Source organism: Pelodiscus sinensis, chromosome 31 (assembly GCF_052426305.1).
Source record: "Pelodiscus sinensis isolate ZL-2025 chromosome 31, ASM5242630v1, whole genome shotgun sequence".
NCBI lineage: Eukaryota > Metazoa > Chordata > Testudines > Trionychidae > Pelodiscus > Pelodiscus sinensis.
Genome location: NC_143082.1, coordinates 4,019,858 through 4,045,539, shown reverse-complemented (window position 1 = coordinate 4,045,539; position 25,682 = coordinate 4,019,858). Strand labels below are relative to the sequence as shown.

The following is a 25,682-nucleotide window of genomic DNA, read 5'->3' as shown; positions in this document are numbered from 1 at the left end:
GGGGGGGGGGGGCAGACGGACAGACAGACTGGCCCTGTCATGGCTGACAGCCAGCGGAGCCGCAGAGGCTGGGACAATGGAGCTGGCCTTGGTGCTGAACGCGGCCGGCGGGGCGGCCGGGGAGAGAGGGCGATGGGTGGAGCAGGGGGCCGCAGAGCACAGGGGCTCGCTGGAGAAAGAGCCCAGAGCCGCCCCCCACCGAGCTCTCCTGGCCAGGGTGAGCTGGGCCGTCTCCGCTGGGGGCTGAGAACAGGCCAAGCCGGGCTGGGCAGGGCCTGGGAGCTGGCGTGCGGGAGACACGGCTGAGCTCACAGCTCGCCCCTCGCAGCCAAACCGGGGTTGGGGGCGGGTCAGAGGGACTCTGGTCAGAGCCGCGGGGAGGATCCCTGAGCTGAATGGATGCCAAGTGGGCTGGGCTGGGCTTTGACAGTCAATTGGGTGCCAGGCCCCATGGAAAACAGCAGCCCCAGAGGCAATTGGTTCGAGAGAGATCCTGTGCCTCAGTTTCCCCATTTGTAAACCAGGGAGCATGCTCCTTCCATTGTCTGTTTACAATGCCAGCTCTCGTGGGAGGGGCCTGGCACTTGCTGCATGGCAGGGCAGCACCCGGCGCATCGGAGGCCCCCATCTCCAGTCTGTGCAGCCCCTGCTGCGAGGGGCCCTGATCTCGCTTGGCATCTCTGCAGTGCCCAGCCCAGTGAGGCCCTGATCTCACTTGGGGGTCTGGGCAGTGCCTGGCACAATGGGGCCCTGATCGCGGTCGGGGCCTGGGCAGTGCCAGGGGGAATGGGGCCCTGATCCCAACCAGGGTCTCTAGCGGTGACTCTAAAATAGCTAATAACAATTCCAAAGCACAGGGCATTTGCAGGGCAAACAAACCCCGCTCCCTGCCCAGCCCTGGTAGAAGAAGAGTCCCTGGGTGCAATAGGGGGACACAAGGAAGAGTGGAATTCGGGGGGCCTGGGGAAATAACTGTCTCACCCTTCCAGCTCTGTAACCAGTCACACCCTGCCGCCAGTGCTGGTGCAAAGAGCTGCTTTGCAGCCACTAGCAATCCCCCCCCAAAGCACCCCCACAGCACGGTGCCCAGAGCGCTGAGTGCCAGAACGAAGCATTTATCCAGGAACCCGGAGACACTCCCTGCTTGGAGGGGGGGCTGCCTGATAGGCCAGAGGCTGGGTTCTTGGCGGGAGTGGGAGTTAGTGGTTGGAGAGGGCGGGGTGGGGGGGGGGATGGAGTGTATTCGAGCAGCTGGAAAGAGCAGGGCTAGGGTGTCAGGGCCGAGCAGGGAGGCTGGGCTGCAAGTCCAGGGTGGCCTCTGCAAAGTGACTCCAGGCATTTGACATGGACAAGAATTGCCCAAGGCCCAAATGGGCCCAGGCTCCAGGAGGCCTTTCCTAATGACTAATGGAATCGTTACTGCAAGAGCCCAGGAGCAATCCCAGCTGGGCCCAAGCTAAAAGCCTTTTAGCCGTTTCCCGAGATCATGTTCCTGGACCCAGCCTTGCCTTAGGGCAGCCCCGTGAGTCCCCCGACACCCACCCAAGTTAACAGGGTGTTTTGCAAGGGGCAGTGTCTGTCTAGATACCAGCGAGTGTGGCATCTGGCACACCAGGCCTCTTGGGATCTAGTCCAGGGCACAAAATTGGAGTCAAAGCACCCAGATTCCAGTCAATGGGATCAGCTGGTGTAAATGGGTGTCACTCCGCTGGAGTCAATGGGACCAGCTAGTGTAAATGGGTGTCACTCCGCTGGAGTCAATGGGACCAGCTGGTGTAAATGGGTGTCACTCCGCTGGAGTCAATGGGACCAGCTGGTGTAAATGGGTGTCACTCCGCTGGAGTCAATGGGACCAGCTGGTGTAAATGGGTGTCACTCCGCTGGAGTCAATGGGACCAGCTGGTGTAAATGGGTGTCACTCCGCTGGAGTCAATGGGACCAGCTAGTGTAAATGGGTGTCACTCCGCTGGAGTCAATGGGACCAGCTAGTGTAAATGGGTGTCACGCCGCTGGAGTCAATGGGACCAGCTAGTGTAAATGGGTGTCACGCCGCTGGAGTCAATGGGACCAGCTAGTGTAAATGGGTGTCACTCCGCTGGAGTAATGGGGCCAGCTAGTGTAAATGGGTGTCACTCTGCTGGAGTAATGGGGCCAGCTAGTGTAAATGGGTGTCACTCTGCTGGAGTCAATGGGACCAGCTAGTGTAAATGGGTGTCACTCCGCTGGAGTCAATGGGACCAGCTAGTGTAAATGGGTGTCACTCTGCTGGAGTAATGGGGCCAGCTCCCCAGCTGAGGTGCTTTGGTAGTGCTGCATGGAACCCAGCAGCACAACACGGACATGCCGGGCCACATGGGGTAAGAGCCCAGAGGGCCGGTCACAGAATCGGGGCCAGGCTGCCAGCCTGATGCCCAAAGCTGCCCTGCTCCACCCCCTCGTGGCTAACTCTGTTGCTCTTTCAGCCGCTGCTTTCTCTCCCGCTTTCGCCGCAGGCTGGAGGCGTCTCCAAGAGGAATCCCTGGACTCCGGGCGGCTGGCTCACGAGCTCTCTTCGGCGACGGGTATTCTTGGGTAGATAATACGGATTGCGTTGTTATTGCTTGAGAATACGCGTAGCCGAGGGGAGCGCTGTTCATCTCGCGCCTCCCTCCCTCCTTCCGGCATCAACCGAGGCTCGCCCGCTGCCCATCCCAGCTGGGGGCTTGGCCTTACCCCTGAAGGAAAACAGAAAGGTGCCTCCCATAGATAGCACCAGAGAGGCCCTGTGCAGGCCCGGGTCTTGCATTACTCCAGTCCCAGCCCTGGTCTGTGGAACTCCTTGCCACAAGATGGAGGAAGACGGCCACATGGGATCAGACTTTTCCATGGGGAGCAAGAAGCCAGCATCAGGGTAAGAGTAAGTGGGGGTCAGAAGGGATGGACATTGGGCCATGAGCTGAGCCCCAGATATTGGAGGATCAGAGGAAACTGTCACCAATGGGATTCTTGCATCTTCCTCCGCAGCAGCGGGTGCTAGGCCCAGTTGGAGCCAGGGCTCCAGGGGCCTGCTCCGGTCTGGGGTGTCCCGGATGTTCTGTCCATCCAAGCTGTTTCCCTGGGAAGGCAGCTGGGGGTCCTGACCCGTCGAGTCCAATGGAACAATACAGCCACACACGTAGCTGAGGACGCGGGGTGTCGGGAGTCCATAAGCCCTCGGCTCTGAGGCACGTTCTCTGCAGCGCCCGTCCTGCACCATCACTGGAGGCAGAGACATTGGCCCCCCAAATGCCCAGCACCTAGTGGGTGCCGTGACCCCTCAGGAGCACAATGGGAGTCTGCAGGAACTGGCTCCTAGCACCCCACTCATCCGCCTGCCCCTCCCCCCAATCCACGAGAAGACGAGGGGCCGTTAGCTCCGATATCTCATCCAGCGCCAGTTCATAGCCCCCACGCTGCACTCCCAGCTGCTCACAGAATTCTCCTGCACTTGCTGCACTAAGCCCCCCCTTGTTAAAACACCCCCTGCCGGCCAGGCCAGAAGCAGGCGCATCTCCGCATCTCTAGCTCTGGGGGGGAAAACAGTCAGGGTGAAATTCTCCTTCCCCCAGCCACGATCAGCATGAGATTAGCAAGGTGATGCCTCGCTACCTCCGCCCCAAACCTGCCGCCCTATGGCCAGCAGCTCCTGTTGTAGGGATTCAACCCCAGAGGTACCCTCGGGAGAGGGGGACACAGATTGGTGGCACCTGCTGGGGATCTGAAGCTAATGCTTATCACACACATACACACACGCTCTGAACCGAAGAGTGATGATAACGAATCCCAGGGTTTGCCTGGAGCAAGGGTTGCAAAAAGATGAATTCCCACCCGCCAGCCGTCGGCCTGCAAATGCAGGGGCCAGTTTTCGGCCACGAGGAGCAGCTGGACTTGCCCGCTGTGTCGGCCGCCTCTCTAAAGGGTGGGGCCCAGAAATCCAGAAACACCCATGGGGAGCAGCGCAGGGTGACACTGATCTCTGGGCAAGAGGGGGGGCCCCGGGGCAAGGCCCAGCCTAAGTGCCGCTGGGGTAGGAGAACTGGCAGGAGAACACACTGCCCACCCCCACGCAGACAGAGCCAGGGGCGTGACCCGCAAGCTAGCGCGCCACAAATTGCAGCAGGGACGCTGCAGCTCCCGGGTCTCCCAGCTCCCCAGGAGTCCTGACTCCTAAGCAAACGTCCTGGCCGCTGGGCCACACGCCGTCTCCTTCGGTGGTGCCCAGGGCTCGCCCAGGGGGTGGACGCCAGCCCTGGCTGCTGAGTTAGGAGACCACAGACCCAGCAGGGACTGGGCCCCCAGGCCAGAGCCACTGGCCGCTCAAATGATTTCATTCCACAGGAAGTGTGGGAGCTCAGCATCCCCATGGGGGCTTGTGGGGCTGGAGACACCTGGGACAAGGGCTGCCTATGTGGAAGCTTGGCCAGACACGGCCGTGAGGCCTACAATTCCTCTTGGGGCTAGGCATTCTGCAGAGACCCTCTGTCCCCCTTCTTCCCTCCCTCCCCCTTCTTCCCTCCCTTCCTCCTTCCCCCTTCTTTCCTCCCTCCCTCCCTTCTTCCTTTCCTCCTTCCCTTCCCTCCCTCTCTCCCACCCTTCACCCTTCCCTCCCTCCTTCCCGTCCTTCCTTCTTCCCTCCGTCTCTTCCTTCCCTCCTTCCTTTTTCCCTTCCTTCCTTCCTCCCTCTCTCTCCTTCCCTCTCTCCCCCCCTTCCGCCATCCCTCTCCTCCTTCCTTCCTTCCTTCCTTCCTTCCAAATGGGCAGAGCCTTGCAAAGCTGGAGACATCCACGGGCCATATTTGGGATCGCAGTTCGGCTGCAGATATAAATGTTGTAGCTGCTCAGGGCTCTATGAAAGGGTACTGAGGGAACTCAGCACTGGAAAATGGGGGAGGTGTTTTGTGGACATTTTCAAACTCCCCCCCCCCCATGTATAATAGCCTCACTTGACATTTTCTGTAGAAAATTGTTTTATTTTGTGTCTCCCCCCTCTCTCCCGACCACCATTATTTTTGGTTTTCCATCAGCCATGCCTTGGGTTGGGGATTTTCTCGTTTTGGGGTCAGTTTTCAGATTTTTGTTTTTTTAAGGCCCAACCAAACATTTGGGAAGATCTCAAATATTTTCCACCAAAAAAAAAAAGAGGCAATTTTCTCAAAACCCCCCAATTGTCCAATAAAAAGCCATTTTAAGGGAGAATTTCCCACTGGCCTTATCACCACACCTTCCAAAATATCAACTGATTTTCTTCAGGCACCTAGATAAGAATTTCAGGACCTCGGTGTAAAAGCCCAGCATCAAACATTTCAAGCACCTGTAAAGAATCTCATGCCGACACGGAGAGATTTTATTCCCTCTGTATTTGACATTGGTGCTACTGCTGTGGGAGTCCTGTGTCCAGCAAAGACACACGTTGATAAATCAGAGAGGGTTCCATGAAGAGCCATGAGAATGATTCAAGGATTAGGAAACAGACTTTAGAGTGAGTGAGTCCAGGAACCCATCGATTTAGCGTCACAAGGAGAAGCTTAAAGGGCAGCTTAATGCCACTCTGTGAGGTCCTGGAAGGAACACAATGGGCTCTTCAGTCCAGCAGGGGAAGGTCTAATGCAGTGTTTCTCAACCTTTTTTTAATAAAGTACCCCTTTTAAAAAAAAATTAAGTACCCCTAGTACCTACAGTTTTCAGACACACAACATTTTTTCTACCATTGTAACACATTTGTTTAAACAACGTAATCGTCGCCGGGCCGGTGATGACATTTTTGGGTGTAAAAAGTACCACAATAATAAAACGCTGTGAAACATAAAACAAAAAATTAGTTTTCTCCACATTTCAGTTGTGTTGACTTCTCTTGAGTCCCCCTAAGGGAACTTGTACCACTGGCTGAGAAACACTGCTCTAATGCATCCCAGAGCGAGAAAAATTCACACTGGACACACGCTGCACATTTTTAACCGTCAGGAGAATAAGGGGTTGGACCAGCTCACCTTCCCAAGCTTGTTGAAAGCTCTGTCCTGGTTCAAACAGGAGTTCTCGCAGGCCTGTGGTCTCCAAAGGTCAGATTAGGTGAGCTCAGAGGTTCAGTCTGCCAGGGGTCCAGGCATCTACCAGTCTAGGCAAACCACAGGCTTGGCCGGAGCCACAAACCCAGGATGGCTACAATAATCTGTTCTGACGCCCAGGTCAGTGGCCAGGGAGGATGAGTGGCCAGAGCTCCCGGTCTGGGGGTGGCTGTCAGAGGCTGGGACTTGACTCCTGACCTGATGCAAACGGATCCCAGAGCCCGTCGGTTGTAGGTAAATAAGGGCAGGGAAGGGAACCGTTCTCAGTTCTCTGCTGGCAGGTGGGGGGGCTGGTTAGATACGTCCCTTCCGAGGACCATGTGTCATCCCCCATCTCTGCTCCGAGTGGGTCTGACAACCCCACCAGCACATGGGGATTCGGAGCCTGCTAGGAGGGGCCTCCAGGAGAGCAGCAGGCTCCTCCTGGCCCGGGAAGAGGGTAAAAGCCCCAGATCTGGAAGTCACCCGGTGCCATGGGGGTTGAGGGTAGGATCCGGTCTCTGGGCTTCTGCAGTGGAGTGGAGGCAGGCAGGGAGCCTGCCTGAATCTTTGCGCAAAGGGCAGGGCTGGCGCTTTTGTGAGCTCTGCTCCAGCAGGGTCCTGGCCCGTCCCCCAGCGGAACCGTTCAGCCTACAGAGCAGGCTTGGAAAAGGCTCCAGCGCCCCCCGCAGTCCATCACCCCCGGCTCTAGAGCATGCCTACTCCAGAGCCCCGCCATTCCAGAACCTCCTTCTCCAGAATCACCCTCCACTGAAAACCCCGATCTCACAGCTCCACCGTCACACCAGCCCAGTCCCCTGCACTGGGAAGTTCCCCATTCTAGAACCCACTCCGAGACCTACCCAACTCTAAAACCGCCATGTTCTGGAGCCCCCCATGCCAGAACCCCCAAACCTCATGCACACCCTTCCCACCACCCCAAACGTAACCCATCTCTAAAACCACTGACGCCAGAACTCACTGCTCTAGAACCCCCGGTTCTAGCATCATCCCATTCGAGAGCCACCCCCTGCTCCAGGACAGCCCCCTCTCACATCACACAGAGGTGATGGGCCCACGCAGGGATTGCTGGGGGAAGATCTCTGGCCTGTGACATGCAGGAGGTGCAAGGAGCTGACCACAATGGTCCCAGGACACGCACCATCTCCTCCCAGCTCCCACTCCGCCTTTGTCACCCCCAGGCCGTGCACAGTATGTGTGTGGCAGGGAGGTTGCGATGGGGCCCAGCACACCCTGGCAAACTCAGTGCCCAGAAACACCAACGGTGGGTACATTAGCAACCCAGGGACACACAGATCAGGGTGGAGGATGGGCAATGAACACCCCAGTCCCTCCCCCTCCGATAGGTACTGAAGATGCTACTCATCCACCGCCCCACCTCTGCCCCGTCACTAAAGGTTGCAGGTGGGATCGAGTCTGGGGAGGCATCATTGGGGAGGGGAGGCTATTTCTGGCCTCCCCCTTAAAAATTCTCCACCCACTGGAACCCTGAAAGTTCTCAGCGTTGCCCAGCAACCAGAGCAGCAGGCGCTAGGCAACGCAGTTGCTAGGGAGTGTGTGTGTGTGAGAGAGAGAGAGAGAGGTGATTGGCAGCTCTGACAGAGGCCTGGAAAATGGCACTTGACCAGATGAACAGCCAGTATCCCTCGGGGGGGGGGGGGGGGGGGGGGCTGCTGGGGGAGCTAAGAGCAGGGGGAGGGGGGCTCCAGTGCTGGGATGATTCACTCCCCGAGTCAGTACAGGGAGCTGGCTCCATGCTGCACCCCACTCACGACCTGCTCACCTAAGACTGGCCAGGACCCAGCTGCCAGCCACCTGCCCATCCCGGCCACCCTGCCAGCCCCCTGTGCCAGCAGCACCGGCCATCTGCAGCCAGAGGCCCTTCCCGGAGCCAGGCACCAATCAGAAATGTGCCAAAGCAGGGGACCCTGGTACAGCTGCACCCCATCCCCTGCCCAATGCACTGTACCCCCACTCTCCTGCCCCTAATCAGCCCAACCATAGTACTTTATTTCCCACTTCTCTGCCCCGAAAACAGCTCTCCAGCTCTCCCATTCCAACTCACGCACACGCCACACACACCCCCATTTCGGGTGCTGATGCAGTAGGCCCTGGCTGTCCATTAACAATGGATTCCCAGACATTCACAGCAGAGACAGGGAGAGATGAGAGTTAAAAGCCCTCCCCTCCGAACGTGACAGAGCTCCAGCAAAGCTGGCTAGGGAAACCAGAGGGCAAGCCCCTGTGCCCACCAGTCCATGGGACGGGGTCAGATCTGGTGTCCCCCTAGAGCAGGGGTTCCCAACCTTTTTCGGTCCCCATATCCCCTTGGCTTTTAGGAAATCTTCCCATACCCCCCATTCAATATGAAAGGAAATAAATTCTAGACTCTAGAATCCACAACGTTTTTCACTAACACTACTACTATTGGAATATTTCAAATAGGATAATCTAGTTATTTACCAAATATTCCCCATACCCCCTTGACAAGCTTCTCGTACCCCCTGGGGGTACGCCTACCCCAGGTTGGGAACCCCTGCCCTAGAGCAAAAGGCTCATGCTGCCTCTAGAGCAGTCCAAGTTGGGGCAGGTTGGGGGGATGTTGTGGTACCAAAGCCCCCTTGGTAGCCCCCCATGCTCAGTGAGGCATATTCCCATGGCAGACTCTGTATGTACCCCATCTAGGTGCATGTCTGTGTCCATGTGAGGTGGGTTGCGTCCTGAATCCATTACTCTGCGGGTAGGGGTGTGTAGTATTTTATACCCAACAGTCCCCAGGCTGGGCATCTGAGCATGTGTGGGGAGGGGAGATCAGGGACCCCCAGTCTACGGTCAGAGCCACTTCACTCTGCTCTCCAGCATCTGGCCTGGGAAATCACACTGACTCCTGATCCTCCTGACACATGGACACACACGCACAGGCACTCTGTGCCTTAGCTGGTAATTAACAACTGAGATGCCCTGAGCTGTGATCGCAGCCTAATCTCATTAATTGGATCCCCCCTTAAAATCCGTGGGGAGGGAGGGAAGGGGGCATGGGATCCACCCCAGGATTCAGGGTGGCTTCCTTTTGACCCCTTGCAGCTCAGAGATCCCACTCTGCCCCCCAGCTATGGACATGGGACGAGCTTCCTTTACATTTCACCCCAGGCTGGGCTGCACCTGCTCTCATGTAGCCCCAGGTGGTAACGCTAGGACACCAGGGGGCTCTTTAGGCATCACAGCCAGTGTCCACTCTCTGGGTTGCCCTAGATTTTCCTCCCCTCCCCAATTCTACTGCAAATTAACTCCTGCCAGCCTGGCCCTCCTCCCTACCCCCCCAGAGCTGGCCCCTCTCCCTTCCTCCCTAGCAGGCGACAGATGGCGAGAGGCTTGCAGATGCCCCACAGAGCCAGGGACAGATGGAAACACCAGCCGGCTCAAAACGCCACCGTTTAGTGACTGCTAAATGTTTGAATTAATCCCCCTCCAAGTCCCCCATGGCCTTCGATTGCCTTTGGGGCCCATAGCCAGCGATCCCCCAGGGACTCCATGTCACAGTGAACTATGTTTTTCTGACGCCTTTCCTAGGAGGCTATGGGTCAGCACTGAGGAGGTCTGTGGCTGGAGCTGTGGGGGGAGGAGAGTGGGATAACAGGGACACAGGCTGAGATAAGGGGGTTGGCAGAGGTGGAAGAGGTAGGGGCCAGGGCTGGGACCACAGAAGAGCTGCTGATCCGGGTGTGAGGAGCATTGACCCAGCATGGGGGGAGCCGCTGGGAGAGCAGGGGGCGTGGGTCAAGATCCAGGGGCGTCAGTAGAGCTCTGGGGAGCGGGGCAGCTCAGGGTCGGGGATCCAGGGGCATCTCTGGGATAGCAGGGGCTGCAGGTCAGGATCCAGGGGCACTGACTGAACTGTGGGGCGGGGGGAGCTGGGGATGCAGGGGCCACCGATGTGCAGCCAGGCTTTGCATGGATGCCCCTCTCCACTCCCCCATCAGTGCACGTCAGCTGGCTCCCGTGCACAGGGCAGGGCTGCAGGCGGGGACCGGACTCCTGGGTCCTATAGCGGGGCTAGATGGGGGGGGGCGCGTTCCTGGGTCCTATCCCCGGTGGGGGGGCGGGGCCAGATGGGGGGGCGCACCCCTGGGTCCTATCCCCGGTGGGGGGGCGGGGCCCGGACTCCTGGGTCCTATTCGGGAGGGGCGGGGCTGTAACCCCGGCACGTGGGGAGATGCGAAGGCGCAGAGCCCGCGTTCCGAACTAGAACGGAGGGGGCGGGGTCCGTCGCGCGCCGCTCCCGGATTGGTGAGGCGTGGGCTGATGGGCGCGGCTCCCGGGCTGCGTTCCCTAGGGAGGGGGCGGGGCTCTTAGGGAGGAGCGCCGATTGGCTCCGGGGAGGGCGCGGCCCAAGATGGCCGCCGCAATTGAGTGGCTAGTTCAGGGAGTGGGCGGGCCTTCCTCCCGCGCGGGCTGGAAGGTAAGAAAAAGAGGAGCCAGGGGAAGCCGCTCCAGGATTGGCTAGGACCCTGAGTGGGCGGGCCTTATTCCGGATTGGCTGGAAGTTGCCAGGGGCGCGGCTGTACCTGATGCGCCCATTGGCTGTCACCCGGGCGCGGGGCGGGGCGTCCTTGCGGATTGGCTCGGACAGAGGCGAGGGCGGGGCGATGTCGGTGGCGCTCGAGCGGGTGCTCGGCGCGGCTCCGCGCGGCCTGGCCCCGGCCCCGGCCCTGGTGCTGGGCCCGGCCCGCTCGGGTCGCTCGGCGCTGCTCTTCCGGGCGGCGCTGGCCGGGCCCCGCGCGCTCTTCCTGGCGCCCCGCGCGCTGCAGCGTCTGCCGGGGGCCCGGCGCGCGGAGAGCGGCCTGCAGGTGGGGGCGGAGCCAAGCGCTAGGGGGCGGAGCCAAGAGCGGGGGGCGGAGCCAACGAGAGGCGCTTGAGGGGCGTGGCTAAGATGGGCGGGACGGAACCAAGGGCCTGGGAGGGGCGGGGCCAAGAGCCGGGGGCGGGGCCAAGATCACAAGGGGGCAAAGCCTGGGGCGGGGCCCGGATTTATCTCCTGGGGAGGCTGAATGGGGGGAGCTGAAGGCAGCAGCACCTGATAGGATGGAGCAAAGCAATTCAGAGTGGGAGCCTAAGGGGCGGGGCTTCACGGGAGGGGAGGAGCCTAGGGGGCGGGGCTTCACGGCAGGGGAGGAGCCTAGGGGGCTAGGAAGAGTCAGCCAGGGAGGGGCTGTTTGGAGGTGGTGCTGACATGAGACGGGCTGGGCCTGGCTGGATGTTTGGGGGTGGGTTGCTGGGTGGGGGAAGGGAGAGGCCAGTGGGGAGGCAGGAGGCCTGGGCTGAAGCAGGCTAGGCTGTGCGGGAACAGCGTTCCCTCTGAACTGGGTGCTTGTGTGGCTGCTGGGGAGATTTAAACGCCACCCAGCTGGTTAGCCCCCCGTTAGGTTTTTTGTTTCTGCGGGTGGTGCACCTAAACAATTTATTTCACACATGGATGGAAAAGATTAGAGGGCAAATTGGTGTGGAGGGAGGGGATCCTAGGCTGGGACAGACCCAATCCCTCTTCCATTAGCCCCCTCCTCTTCCACCATAGCATGTCCAGTTCCTCTACCCGCCTTCGCTGCCGGAGCTCCTGCGGGCGTTGGCCTCTCTGCACCAGAGCCTGCCTGGGACCCCTGCCCTCATCCTGCTGGACGGGCTGGAGCAGTACCTCGCCGGTTGCCCTGGCCCTCAGGCGGTCGCCCGGCTCTCGGCCCTGCTGGTGGACACAGCTTCGTACTTCACGGGGCGCCTGGGCATGGACCCCCAAGGATCTGCCCCCAGCTGCCAGCTCATCGCCTCCATGCGGGTCTCCGGGGAAACAGAGGCTGAGGAGCATCTCAGCATTCTCCAGCGCTACTTCCCAGCCAGGTGCTGGCTGTGTCCGGACCCTGCGGCAGCCTTGGGCCAGGAGGACTGGGCGGGTGACAGGACATTCAAGGCGCATCTGTCCCAGCCTGGTGCTCCGGACCGAGAGTGGAGGGTGGGATTTGGCCTCGATGGAGAGATGACGGTATCCCCCGTCTCCTGTGAGTGTGCAGAGGATTCTGGGGCAGCTTCAGACCTGGACAGAGCTGCTGGGGCTGAGAAATGACTCCTGGGTGCCTGGCCCCCAGCATTCACTGGAGAGCTGACTTCTTGTTTCCCCAGCATGGATTTTTCAGCCCTGTTGTTGATTGAACCTTGGGCGATTTAGGGGAAAATCTGTCTTTGCACAGCCCCTCCTGGGCCTACTTTAATGTCCCACCCGCAGTAAACAGACACGGAGGAATTTTCAACAATACAAATTTGTTTGTTACCGGTCAGATCACGGAACAGCTGAGATGGCCCCCTCCCCTCCCTCGTCACTCTGGGGGCTGTGCAAACAAAAAATACACAGCCTGTGCCCTGAATCAAACTTATTTTCCCAGGTTTTGGCTCTCCAAGGAAGTGGGGGGAACCTGACCAGTTAGCTGCACCCAGCTCTGAGGGGGAGCCCATCTGTTCCCATGGCTAGGAGTGGAGGAGACTGGGTTTCTGTCTGATCTCGTGACAATCACTTCCTCTGCTCCGACCATTAGACCCCACTCTCCATCCAGAGCCATAAATGGAACCAGGCTCCCAGCCTCTCCTTCCCCTGTTCTAACTCCCTGGACCCCGCCCCGCCTCCAGAGGCAGCTCTTGCAGCTGGCCCCGAGCTGGGGGGCTGTCAGGAGGACAATGGAGCCATGAATCAGGCCCAGCTGACCACATGCTGGTGCCCTCCCGCCTCAGCTGCAGCAGCCTTTAGCTGCCTCCTCTGGCTCTCCGGTCCTGAGCCGCTCCCCCTGCCGATGCTGGATTGGTGCCAGGCCCTGCATGGCTCTTGGCTGAGGTCCTCCTGCCTGCCCCAGCCTGATAACACCCAGGGGCCGGTGGCTGTGGAGATAATCACTATCTGGTGGGGACAGAGCCAAAGGGGTCTGCCTGGTTGGAGAGTGGGTGGGGGTCCTCATGCTGGGGGGCAGGGACTGGCCCCAGGCAGAGCTACTACCCCGATTCTGCTCTGGCCCCCTGGTTTCTGCCACCCGCTTGTGCTACACTCAGCAGTGTCCCCATTGCCACATTTCCTTGCATTAAGGCCTTGCACGTGCAACACCCCAGTGTGTGGGACAGGCAGCCAGGCCCTCTGGCTTTACCCTTTGTCGTGCTGGGCCCCTTGGGAAAACATGGCTTATCTACTACAGCAGTGCCCGGGGTGCTGTACATTAGTTAGGTGTATTAGGGTAGCGCCTGGGTGCTCCAGCCCCACGCTGTGCCAAGTGCTGTACAAACCCAGATCGACACCAAGTGGGAAAAAACAGCCTCTTTATTAAAAGGCAAAGATCTATGGCTCACTCAGCTGCTAGGGGCTCCGAGCTGGGCCTGCACCCCTGGCAGGGCGCTGTGGGGTAGTCCCCCTCTTCTCGGGGATTCTTGACCCCCTGTTGGCCTCCTTCCCAGCCAGCCCCACACTTTCCCTTTTAACTATACAAAGATGGGAGCTCGGGGGCTAGGGAGGGAGGGCCCCACCGCTACTGGGCAGGTAGGAGGTGGTCCTTGCTCCCATGGTGTTCAGTGTTGGCCAGATGCACCCCAAGGGGGCTGCAGTGGCAGCGTTATGTGCGGCCAGGGCAAATCAGTCCATCTGGCACTGGTAGTATCCCTTAAAGGGTTAATGATAAGAGCGTCCCCAGAGCAGGGGCAGCTCCGTGTGGCTAAATACTTACAGCAAGTGATGTCCTCCATTGATCCGTATTGTCAGCTGTTTTCCATGTGGGGAAACTCAGGCACAGAAAGAGACGTTGGGCAGGTGGGATTTGCTCACGGTCAAGAGTAGGGAATAGAACCCAGGAGTCCTGGCTCCCCGCCCTTCCCCCCCGCTCTAACCACTAGTCCCTACTCACAGACCCCTGGGGTAGAACCCAGCAGTCCTGACATCTCCCCCACCCTGCCGCCTCGCCCTTCTCTCCCAGCCCCGACGTGGGCGCAGCACTGATGTGCCCAGGCGTGACGGCGCTTTCGCTCCCCGGCTGCGGACGTGCACAAAGCCCTTCACAGACCACAGGACTCCCAGCATCCCTTGCAGCTGCCGTGGGGTGTCCCCTTGGTGACACGGGGGCTGTAGCTTCCCCCCAGCTCCCACGTCTTGAATCCGAGCTCGCTCTGGTGGTGATGCAGGGAGGGGGGCATCTTGGAGGTAGCACCCCCTGCTGGTAGGTGGGCCACCAGTCCCTGCTCCCCCCTGTCACAGCTGGCATCGGCCTTGGGCAAATCCAGCTTCTGCCCAGAGCCACGTCTGACCCCGAGCCGGGCAGTTCCGCTCCACCCCCCGTGCTCCACCCCAGCCGTGCAAACACCGGGCACGGAGGAGCTGGGGTCGTATCTCCAGGCACAGGGCCCTGCTTCCTCCTGCCAGGACAGGCGCACGGCTCCATCCTGCTGCTGCCCCCTCTGTGGCCTGCTGGCACCTTGTTTGCTGCCTTCCGGCAGGAAAGTTTCCTGCCCACCCAGCAGGCCGGGGGCCCGATCTCTGTTCTCCCCGCCTGCCGGCACTATGAGCACGCCACGTAGCCGGCTGGGAGGAGCTGGGCCTGGCGCCCCTCCTGGCACAGGTTGGTGTAGAGGTTGGGCTGGTCGGTGCCGGCGGCCAGAGGGGCATAGTCGGCGGAGATCCCCGAGTCGGATACCAGGAGGTAGCTGTATTTGAGCGGGGGTGGGGGCCGGCGCTCGCAAGGCGCCAGCAGCTCCGAGCTGGGGTCGAAGAGGGTGTACTCGAAGCTGGAGGAGGACGAGACCCGCTCCTCCACGACGGGCTCCGCTTCGGCCCCCGGGAGGCCCAGCTCTTGCCCCCTGGTAGGGAGGGCAGCAGAGTCCGCCCCGCTCAGGGCCTCTGGCGGGAGCCGCAAGTCCTCGCCCTGGCTGCAGGGCATCAGCTGTTCATCCAGCACCAGGTAGTCGTCCGGGGGCAGCTCCGGAGGGGCAGCCGGGACCGAGTCCTGGGCTTTGGGGGGCAGGGGCGGCACCGGCCCCTCCCCCTTGGAGTCCTCAGACAGCACCTCCAGCAGGCTGGGCTGTTCCTCCATGTAGCCGGGGTTCCTGCTCCACCACAGGTAGGCGTTTCTCTGCCCCAGCCACAGCTGCAACGGCCACAGAGCCCTGGTCACCCCAGAGGCTGGGGGAGGGACCTACTGAGCCTGGCCAGCCCCAGGCGCTGCCCGTCCCGCCCACCACCTCCTCCGGGGCGGAGCCTGCCAGCCCCTTGTTTTAAACCAAGGATTTGTGTAGGGCCTACGCTAATGCCTAACATTAGGTAGCATGAAATCCTCCCCGTCTTGGCCGCTCTTTGATGGCTCCCCCATCTCTAAGCATCCCCCCCCCCCCAGATAATCACCCTGGTTCCCTCGCCCAGCATCTGCCCCCCCATTCCTCCGGCACAGACATCCCTGGAGCAGTGTGGTGCCCGCCTCCATCCACAGGCCAGGTAGCCCCCCTGGGGCCCCTGAGCGGGGCAGGAGCTGGTACCTGGAAGTTTCCTTTGTAGAGGGTGAAAAGCCCCTCGAACTTGGGCTCAGGGCTGGGGATCACGGGCCACATCTTCTTCTTCAAAAACCTAGGAGCATGGGGGGGGGGGCAGGATGAACAGAAGCCAAGTCATAGCCTGACCCCTCCCCCCCGAAATGCAGGGGCACCCTCCCCTGCAAACGCTCATGGGCCGCCCCCCAGGGCCATGCTGCGAGGGCAGCGCCCATATGTTTCACACACACGCACCCCCCAAGCATAGGGACACGTGAGGTAACACACCTGTGCACACTGCCACGCACGAGTACATGCACGCACGCCAGCACACACACCTCTGGGCGTGTATGGCCCACATGTGCACAGCCCCCCCACATGTGCGAGGGTCTGTGTGAGGCACGTGTGCGTGTGCGTGTGCATGCGCCTGGGTGCACACCTCCGTGCACACACCACACACAAGTGTAGATGGGGGCCCCTACACACGTATACATGCCCACACCCCTCAGTCCCCCAGGGCACCACACCTGGGTGGGTGGGTGAGTGTGGTGGGATCCACCCCCCTCAGCGCTTTGGACCCTTGGCCTGGCAGGGCCCGGGGCAGGAGTGGGCTGTTCTGGTGGGCACGGCGCAGCGGGCAGTACCTGCGGTGGGTGAGCAGGGCAAAGAGGGCCAGGAGCACCAGGATCAGCACCAGAATGAGAGACAGCGACAGGATCAAGGGGTCCAGATCTGTCAGGTGGGGCGGCAGGGTTACCCCGCTTGGCCCAGGCTACAGGCACCCGTGACCCCAGGGCTGGCACCCGTGGCCTCCCGTGGGATCAGAGAAGGGCACAGAATTGGCCCCTCCACCCCCAACCCTCCCCACTGTCCCCCACCAGCCCCTGCCCCTCCACCCCCCCAACTCCCACCAGCCCCCCGGCCCCTCCACCCCATCCCCCCAACTCCCACCAGCCCCCCGGCCCTCCACCCCATCCCCCTAACTCCCACCAGCCCCCCGGCCCCTCCACCCCATCCCCCCAACTCCCACCAGCCCCCCGCCCCTTCACCCCATCCCCCCAACTCTCACCAGCCCCCTGCCCCTCCACCCCATCCCCCCAACTCCCACCAGCCCCTGGTCCCTCCACCCCATCCCCCCAACTCCCACCAGCCCCTGGTCCCTCCACCCCATCCCCCTAACTCCCACCAGCCCCCAGCCCTCTACCCCATCCCCCCAACTCCCACCAGCCCCTGGTCCCTCCACCCCATCCCCCCAACTCCCACCAGCCCCTGGTCCCTCCACCCCATCCCCCCAACTCCCACCAGCCCCCGGCCCCTCCACCCCATCCCCCTAACTCCCACCAGCCCCCAGCCCCTTCACCCTCTTCCAACCTCCACCCCCAATGGTCTGTCCTCCCCCATCCCCCCACTATGCTATCCAAGGGCCCCTGCTGCAGGCATGGGGAGGGAGGGGGGCTCACCATGGGGTGTCACCACGGTGACGGGCGCGGACCAGGCGCTCCAGTAGCCGCTGTAGCTGACGCCGTCGGGCTTGACGCGCACGGCCAGGGCGTAGCGGGTCCAGGCCCTCAGGCTGAGGATGAGGCACTCGGTGCGCCCCTCGGGGATGTCGACCTGCAGGGGCGGGAGGGCGGAGTGAGGGGGCAGGGCAGCCGCAGGCGGGGCGGCGTGGGGGGGCGGGGCGTGGGGGGGTCACCCACCGTCTGGCGCTCGGCGCCCTCGGGGGCGAAGGCCACCTCGTAGCGCAGGCTGCTCTCCAGGTAGCGCAGGCCGGGCGGGCGCCAGCGCACGGCCAGCTGCCCCGGCGTCTCCGTCGGGCGCGCCGTCAGGTTGGAGGGCGGGTCCAGGAGAACTGCAGGGGCAGGCGGAGACCTGAGCGGGGCTCTGCCCCAGGGCAGGGGAGGGGGCTCAGGGCCTTTCGCTTCTAGGGGATTGCCAGCTCCCATCCCGCCCTGGGATGCGGGAATGCGGTACGGGGCCCTTCACCTCGGGGGGGGCGGCTCCCTCCTGCGGGGCTGGCCTTACGGCCGCCTTCGGTACCAGACTCGGGGGGGGGGGTACTAGGACCCAGGGGGTAGAAACTTGTGTCTGCTGCTGGGGCAGATGGATTCTCTCTGCCCTAGATGCACGGGGGCGGGGGTGCTGTGCTGGAGGAAGGAGGGCACAGGAGACATAGCAGGCAGGAGAAAAGGGAGCCTGGGGGTGTCATTTGAGCTCCCCACTTCAGGGGCCAAAATGTTGTGGGCTGGCCCTGCCCTGCAGGGGGCTGGCTGGGTCGGGGGACAGGGAATGGGGCACTTCTAGGGGGTGCTGGCTTCCATCCAGCCGTGGGGCAGGGGGCTGGCTGGGTCAGGGCACAGGGAATGGGACACTTCTAGGGGGTGCTGGCTCCCATCCAGCCGTGGGGCAGGGGGCTGGCTGGGTTGGGGGACAGGGAATGGGACACTTCTAGGGGGTGCTGGCTCCCATACAGCCGTGGGGCAGGGGGCTGGCTGGGTTGGGGGGTATGTGGCCTGTCCCCTCTAGGGGGCGCCGGCTGTGATCTGGGCCAGGGCAGGGGGACTGGCTGGGGGGCTGGGGCATGGGGCCTTTCCCCTCCAGGGGGCGCCGATTCCGGGGCCCGGCTCTCCCACCTACCCACTTGGTTGACCATGATGGTGCGGGCGTGGAGGACGTTGCTGCGGTTGCCGGCGTAGGCGCTGACGTGCAGGTTCGTGAAGGACGGGGTGTCCTTCGGGGGGAAGAGGCAGCTGAAGCGGGTGCTGTTCCACGGCGTCCGGGCCACGCTCAGGTTGCAGAGCTGCGGGGGGTCCTCCCTGGGGGAGGCAGGGGAGGCGGGGTGGGGGGTGAGCAGCCGCGGCAGCAGAGCCTGGGGCCTTCCACACCCTCTGGCCAGGGGCGCAGAGCTGGGGCCAGCACGGGGGACACGCTTGGCGGGGCCCATGTTGGGGGGCTGGGACCAGCAGGGGGGCCCAACCTGAGGGTGCAGACATGGAGGCATGGGGGCGGGGCTCACACTAAGGAGGGGGGCGGGGCATGGAGTAGATGTGGGGGGTCCAGCCCGAGGGTGCAGAGGGGGGGCAGGCGTGGGAGAAGAAGGGGAGGCACAAGACTCGCCCCTCCCCAACTCAGCTCCCCACAGAAGGGCCCCGGGGGGGGGGGACTCACTCCACGACGTAGGAGAAGCCGTATTCCACGGAGCTTGGGGGGCTGCTGCTCTCCCAGAAGCAGGTCAGGTCCTCCAAGGAGCGTGTGAAGCATTTGGGGTTCAGGGGTTCCTCAGCCAAGAGCAGGGCCGCTGGGGGCAGAGGGAGGGCCCAGTTAGCCGCCCGCTGTCCACATGGAGCCATAGCCCCACCCGGCTGAGTCCACAGCAAGCTGGGGCTCCTCACTCCCAGGCCATTTACGGGGGGGGGGAGTTACAATAGGCTGTTAACCCTAAGAACCCCCTGCGCCCCAAAGCCTGCCAGCTGAGAACACCTCTGCCCGTCACCAAACCCTGCACTGCAGTAATGTCCTGCTGCAGGGAGTACCAAGGGTTAACAGCCTCCTGCACCCCCATGATGTCCTGCTGCAGGCATTCCGAGGGTTAACAGCCTCCTGTACCCCCGTAACATCCTGCTGCAGGGGGTTCCAAGGGTTAACAGCCTCCTGCACTTCTATGACGTCCTGCTGCAGGGATTCTGAGGGTTAACAGCCTCCTGTACCCCCCTGTAATGTTCTGGTGCAGTGGGTTCTGAGGGTTAATAGCCTCCTGCACTCCTGGAAAGTCCTGTTGCAGGGAGTTCCAAGGGTTAAAAACCTCCGGTACCACGCCCCCAACCAGCTAAGGGCTACAAGAGCAAGCCTTGAATTGCCCAGCGGGGTGGCTTCAAAACAGGCCCCCTCAGCTGGGCACGAGAACAAGCCCCAGTAAGTCCCCATCTGGTGCTGAGAGTAAGGGGCAGCCTCTAGAGATGGCCAGCCCTGCCCATGAGACGCCTGGTCAGACCTCAGCTCCAGCACTCAAGCGACTCGGGAAGGAGAGCTCCCGGGGGCTAGTCTGGGTGTATTTGTGTGCCTGTGTGTGTGTCCATGTGTATTCACGTGTGTCTATGTTTGTGTGCGTAGGGAAGCATGTGTAGTGCTGTCTGCAGAAGTGGGGGTGTGTGTATAGCCATGCACGTGTGGGAAGGCAGGTGTGCATGGGGGGCCTAGCAATGGGTGTATGTGTGCCGGTGTGTGGTTGTGTGTAGAAACTATCATACAGCTCCCTGATGCATTAGTAGATTGTGTCTGCACAGCAGCTGGCGCACCGGGCCCTGCTCTAAGCTGGCCTCTGTAATAAATATTATTTCAACCCTTCGTTTCTCAGACCAGTGCCCATCCCAAGCATTTCACGGCGATCCAGCCATGGGGAGACCCAGAATTCTGCTGAGCCTCTAGCAGTTCACGTAAAGCTACTTTCTGTAAAGAACTCCCTATCTGCAGCACGGAGGAGTCGAGAAATAACCGCTCATTCACTGTTCTGTATTCTTGCCTTATAGGCTATGTTCCCTTTACAGAATTTAGGAAAGGAGAGGGGGAGAGGGCGGGGGGAGGTAGGGATAGACAGATGGGGGTGTATGGGGACAGGTAGTTTGATAGATAAAGAGCTACTTTAGAAAGCAAAACCCAACTTAATCTTTGCTACAGAGGCACAAACAGCGGCTCGTTCCTATACGAGAGCAGACCTGGTTCTAACAAACTGTCTGGTAGAGACATAAACTATCAGAGAAACATCGAAATGTAGAGCTGGAAGGGACACAAGAGGCCATCAGGTCCAGCCCCTGCGCTGAGCTGAGACCACGCAAACCTCCACCAGCCCTGACCGAGGTTTGTCCAACGTGTGCTTGAAAACCTCCAGTGACAGGGATCCCACAAGTGCCTTCTAGAGCTTAGCTTCCCTTCGAATGCAAGGGTCTTGCCTAATAGCTAACCTAACCTGTGGAACTCCTTGCCAGAGGATAGTGTGAAGCATCTAACCTAACCTGTGGAACTCCTTGCTAGAGGATGGTGTGAAGCATCTAACTTAAACCTGTGGAACTCCTTGCCAGAGGATGGTATGAAGTATCTAACCTAACCTATGGAATGCCTTGCCAGAGGATGGTATGAAGTATCTAACCTAACCTGTGGAACTCCTTGCCAGAGGATAGTGTGAAGTATCTAACCTAACCTATGGAATGCCTTGCCAGAGGATGGTATGAAGTATCTAACTAACCTGTGGAACTCCTTGCCAGAGGATAGTGTGAAGTATCTAACCTAACCTATGGAATGCCTTGCCAGAGGATGGTGTGAAGCATCTAACTTAAACCTGTGGAACTCCTTGCCAGAGGATGGTATGAAGTATCTAACCTAACCTATGGAACTCCTTGCCAGAGGATGGTATGAAGTATCTAACCTAACCTGTGGAACTCCTTGCTAGAGGATGGTGAAGACCAGGACTTTAACAGGGTTCAAAAAAGAGCTAGATAGATTCATGAAGGTTGTGTCCCTAGCCTCCATTTTTCTGGAAATGGATGCCAGGAGAGGGATCAGGCAATGATGCCCTGTTCTGTTCCTGCCCTCTGGGGCATCTGGCATTGGCACTGTCGGCAGACAGGACACTGGGCTAGATGGACCTTTGGTCTGACCCAGTGTGGTCTCACTCTTTACGTCTTCTCCCTCCCTCCGGAGATATGGAGATCATCTGAGCCCCATTTTCTTTGTAACAGCCCCTAGAATACTGGACGATTGTTCATAGCTCCCCTCCCAATTGTCTTTTCTCAGACTAACCGGGCCCAGTTGTAACCTTTTTTCACAGGCCTGGTTTGCTAAACCTTTGTTCATGTTCCTCTGGCCTCCCTCCAGTTTATCCACATCTTCCCTAACGGGCGCTGGCTCCGTTTATGACCCATTGTGGCCCCCCTCACTCCCCCCCCACAGTCAGACCTCTTAGTGGGTGGGTGTCCCCATTTTACAGCCATGCATTGGCTTGTCCCCTGTCTTGACTGAATGGCATCTGGTTGATTTCAGGCCAACCCGCCAAATTCTCCGGGACGGTACGAATTCTTATCCAAAGTGCTTGCAACCCCTCCCAGTGTTGTATCGGCTGCAAATCATCTAACCATTCTCTCCACTCCAGGGGCTAATCTAAATATGGGCCAGTTCCAGGCCTCGGACTGACCCCTGCAGGACCCCACTGGATACCCCCTCCAAGCGAGCCCCTGGTAACTACTCCCTGAGCCGTTTTTCAGCCCATGGTGCACTCCCCAAACAGCGGCTACGTCTCAGACTCATTTCCTTAGCTTGCCCATGGGATTGTGTCAAAGGTTTGACTAAAATCAAGACACTTGCTGTCTAAAACGCTCCCAGATCACTGGGTCAGTTAAAGAAATCCGGCTGGTTTGACATGAGGGCTGTGTCTAGACTGGCAAGTTTTTCCACAAAATCATCTGCTTTTGTGGAAAAACTTGCCAGCTGTCTACACTGGCCGCTTGAATTTCCGGAAAAGCACTGACGATCTCATGTAAGATTGTCAGTGCTTTTCCAGAAATACTATGCTGCTCCTGTTCGGGCAAAAGTCTTTTTCCGAAAGACTTTTGCACAAAAGGGCCAGTGTAGACAGCACAGGACTGTTTTCCGCAAAAAAACCCAATCGCGAAAATGGCCATCGGGGCTTTTTTGCGGAAAACCGCGTCTAGATTGGCCACGGACGCTTTTCCGCCAAAAGTGCTTTTGCGGAAAAGCATCCTGCCAATCTAGACGTGCTTTTCCGAAAATGCTTTTAACGGAAAACTTTTCCGTTAAAAGCATTTTCGGAAAATCATGGCAGTGTAGACGTAGCCGAGCTGTTCTTGAAAAATCCGTGATAGCTCTTCCTTCTATTATCCTCTAGGGCAGGGGTGTGGAACCTAACGCCGTGGGGCTGGATCTGGCCCCTGAGGCTTGGGGCTCCCCACCCCCAGCATTGGGGACCCCACTCCAGCATTGCCCAAACCCCGCACCACCAACCCACTCCTGAACCCCTCCTGCCCAGGCCTCCCAACTGGCAGCCCCCTCCCCCATCCTGAACCCCTCTTTTTTGGCTCCACCCCAGAACCTAGGAGGGGTACACAAAATCTACTACCGGCCCCCTCCCCCAAGCTCTGGTGTGGGACGGGAATGTGTGTGGGGGTGTCTTTCTGCTTCTCAGTTCGGGGGCCACCTCCATGAGGGGTTTTTTTGTTTCTCACTTGTGTGCAGCCCCCAACTGATTTTTTTGTGGGTCAGTGGCCCCCAACCCGAAAAAGGTGCCCCACCCCCACTCCAAGGCTTGCACATGGTTTAATCATTTGTTCCAGTGTCTTTCCAGCTACGTCTCCATTGGCAAGATTTTGTGCAAATACTTTTAACGCAAGAGTTTTTGCGTTAAAGTATTTGCGCAAGAGCGTGTCTACACCGGCAAGTGCTTTTGCACAAAATCATCCGTGCCAGTGTAGACGCTCTCTTGCGCAAGAAAGCTCCGATGGCAAGAAATTCATGTTGCCTGTCCACACTGGCCTCTTGTGCAAGAACAGTTGTACAAGAGGGCTTATTCCTGAGCGGGAGCATCAGTTCTTGCACAAGAAGTCCTGATTTCACACATTAGAACGTCAGTGTTCTTGCACAAGAACTCCCCGCCAGTGTAGACAGGCAGCATGTTTTTGCCAATGTAGACAGCCTCCAGGTATAGAAACCCGGCTGGCTGCTCCCTAATTCCCTGGGTCCTCTTTGCTTCTCTTCGTAAAGACCGGCTCTAAGGTCTCCTCTCGCCAGTCCCCTGGGACCTCCCCCATGGGCCTCGAAGAGACTTGCGCATGGTTCCCAGGCTGTTGCAGCTACCTCCTTAAGCAACCTAGGATGCATTTCATCAGACCCTGCCAACTGGAACGCCCCTAACTCAGTTCAATATGCGATAACCCGGAGGGGGGGGCAGACGTTTTGGCCCAAGGACCACCTCTGGGGAGGGAACTTGTGTGGCGGGTCCTGATGGAGCTGCTCAAATGGCTGGTAGGTGGGGGCTGGGCATGTAGGCATTTCAGTGGAGGGATGAGTATGATCGATTGATTGATAGATAGATAGAAGGGGTGTATGGGGATAGATAGATAGCTAGATAGCTAGATAGATAGATAGAGGGGGTGTATGGAGATAGATAGATAGATAGATAGATAGATAGATAGATAGATAGATAGATAGATAGATAGATAGATAGAAGGGGTGTATGGGGATAGATAGATAGATAGATAGATAGATAGATAGATAGATAGATAGATAGATAGAGGGGGTGTATGGAGATAGATAGATAGATAGATAGATAGATAGATAGATAGATAGATAGATAGATAGAGGGGGTGTATGGAGATAGATAGATAGATAGATAGATAGATAGATAGATAGATAGATAGATAGAGGGGGTGTATGGAGATAGATAGATAGATAGATAGATAGATAGATAGATAGATAGATAGATAGATAGATAGATAGATAGATAGATAGATAGATAGAGGGGGTGTATGGAGATAGATAGATAGATAGATAGATAGATAGATAGATAGATAGATAGATAGATAGATAGATAGAGGGGGTGTATGGAGATAGATAGATAGATAGATAGATAGATAGATAGATAGATAGATAGATAGATAGATAGATAGATAGATAGATAGATCGATCGATTCAGAGGTCAGCCATGCTGTTGTTAGGGTTCTAGCTTTGGTTAGCTGAGTCTGAGGCAGGAGAGCCGGACAGAGGCCTCCAAGCGTCTGGGGGTCGCTCAGACAGACACACATGCTGGACTAAGACATCCAAGCATGGTTCACAGCCACCTTCACTAGAGCCTGGTGCCCACACACACCCCCTCAGCGCACAGGCCTGCAAGCACAAGCACACTCCTACACTCGTGCACATGCATGCAGATTCGTGCATGTGCATGTGCCTTTGGATATGGACACATGCCTACGTGTGTGTGTGCACACACACCCGTACACATGCACACACCTGTACACGTACACATGTATACACACACCCGTACACACATGCACGCACACACACGTAAACACACACGTATACACTCATCCACATACACACGTATACACACACATGTACACACAGGGGTACGTACACACACACACACACACACACCCAGCTGTCGCGCTCTAACGGCAGAGGCAGGAAATCGGTTTCCTGTTATGAAACACTCTCTTGCCCATGCCCCTGCCTGGCCCTGGGCCCGCTGGCCCCTCACAGCCCCCAGGCCGGCGCTGGTACCTTGAGTGTCGAAGCCATCGGTGGGGCCGGCTCCCTCCTGCGCGGTGCAGCTGGTCCAGGCCAGCAGGGTGCAGAGGGCAGCGAGGTGGCTCTGATGAGGTCCCATGGTTGGGGGAAGGCTGCTGAGAGCGGTGAAGCTGCCCTGGCAGGGCTGCCTGGCCCCTGGGCTGCTCTGCAGGCAGGCTGTGGCTGCCGGCCCGGGCTATGCGCCGCAGGGCGGGCGGGCTGGGAGGGGACAGATAAGGGCTGGGCTGGGGCTGCTGCTTGGAGAGGCTGAGGAACAGGGCAGGGAGTTGGAGAGGAGCCAGGGCAGCAGAGACGCCCCCACGTCTCCACCAGTGCCCCTCCCCACCCTCAGGAGCAGATCACTGCCCCATGAGACCTGCGGGAGGAATGATCACTGCCCCATGGATACAATGGGGGAGGTTCTGGGTCACTGTGCCATGGTGTCTACGGGGAGGTTCTGGTCACTGCACCATGGGATCCAGGGGGCGGTTCCAGGTCACTGCACCGTGGGACCTGGGGGAGAGATTTCTGGTCACTGCGCTGTAGGATCCAGGGGGAGGTTCCAGGTCACTGCGCTGTGGGATCCAGGGGGCGGTTCCAGGTCACTGCGCTGTAGGATCCAGGGGGCGGTTCCAGGTCACTGCGCTGTAGGATCCAGGGGGCGGTTCCAGGTCACTGCGCTGTAGGATCCAGGGGGCGGTTCCAGGTCACTGCGCTGTGGGATCCAGGGAGAGATTCCAGGTCACTGCGCTGTGGGATCCAGGGGGAGATTCCAGGTCA

The 25,682-nt window shown here is 59.3% G+C and overlaps 2 protein-coding genes across 2 annotated transcripts; one reads left to right on the top strand and one right to left on the bottom strand.

Annotated features, from left to right (window-relative positions):
* Nucleotides 1-10,679: 10,679 nt before the first annotated feature.
* Nucleotides 10,680-12,403, top strand: SWSAP1 (SWIM-type zinc finger 7 associated protein 1). The gene is made up of 2 exons (XM_075902334.2): nucleotides 10,680-10,927; nucleotides 11,653-12,403. Exons 1-2 carry the CDS (start codon nucleotides 10,727-10,729, stop codon nucleotides 12,190-12,192), a joined length of 741 nt encoding a protein of 246 aa, XP_075758449.2. The 5' UTR covers nucleotides 10,680-10,726; the 3' UTR covers nucleotides 12,193-12,403.
* A 1,004-nt stretch (nucleotides 12,404-13,407) lies between these two features.
* On the bottom strand, nucleotides 13,408-25,472 carry EPOR (erythropoietin receptor). Its single transcript, XM_075902333.2, has 8 exons — nucleotides 24,897-25,472; nucleotides 18,780-18,909; nucleotides 18,249-18,427; nucleotides 17,312-17,463; nucleotides 17,072-17,225; nucleotides 16,256-16,343; nucleotides 15,621-15,708; nucleotides 13,408-15,235 (listed from the first exon to the last, which is right to left on the bottom strand). Exons 1-8 carry the CDS (start codon nucleotides 25,000-25,002, stop codon nucleotides 14,651-14,653), a joined length of 1,482 nt encoding a protein of 493 aa, XP_075758448.1. The 5' UTR covers nucleotides 25,003-25,472; the 3' UTR covers nucleotides 13,408-14,650.
* Between the last annotated feature and the right edge of the window lie 210 nt (nucleotides 25,473-25,682).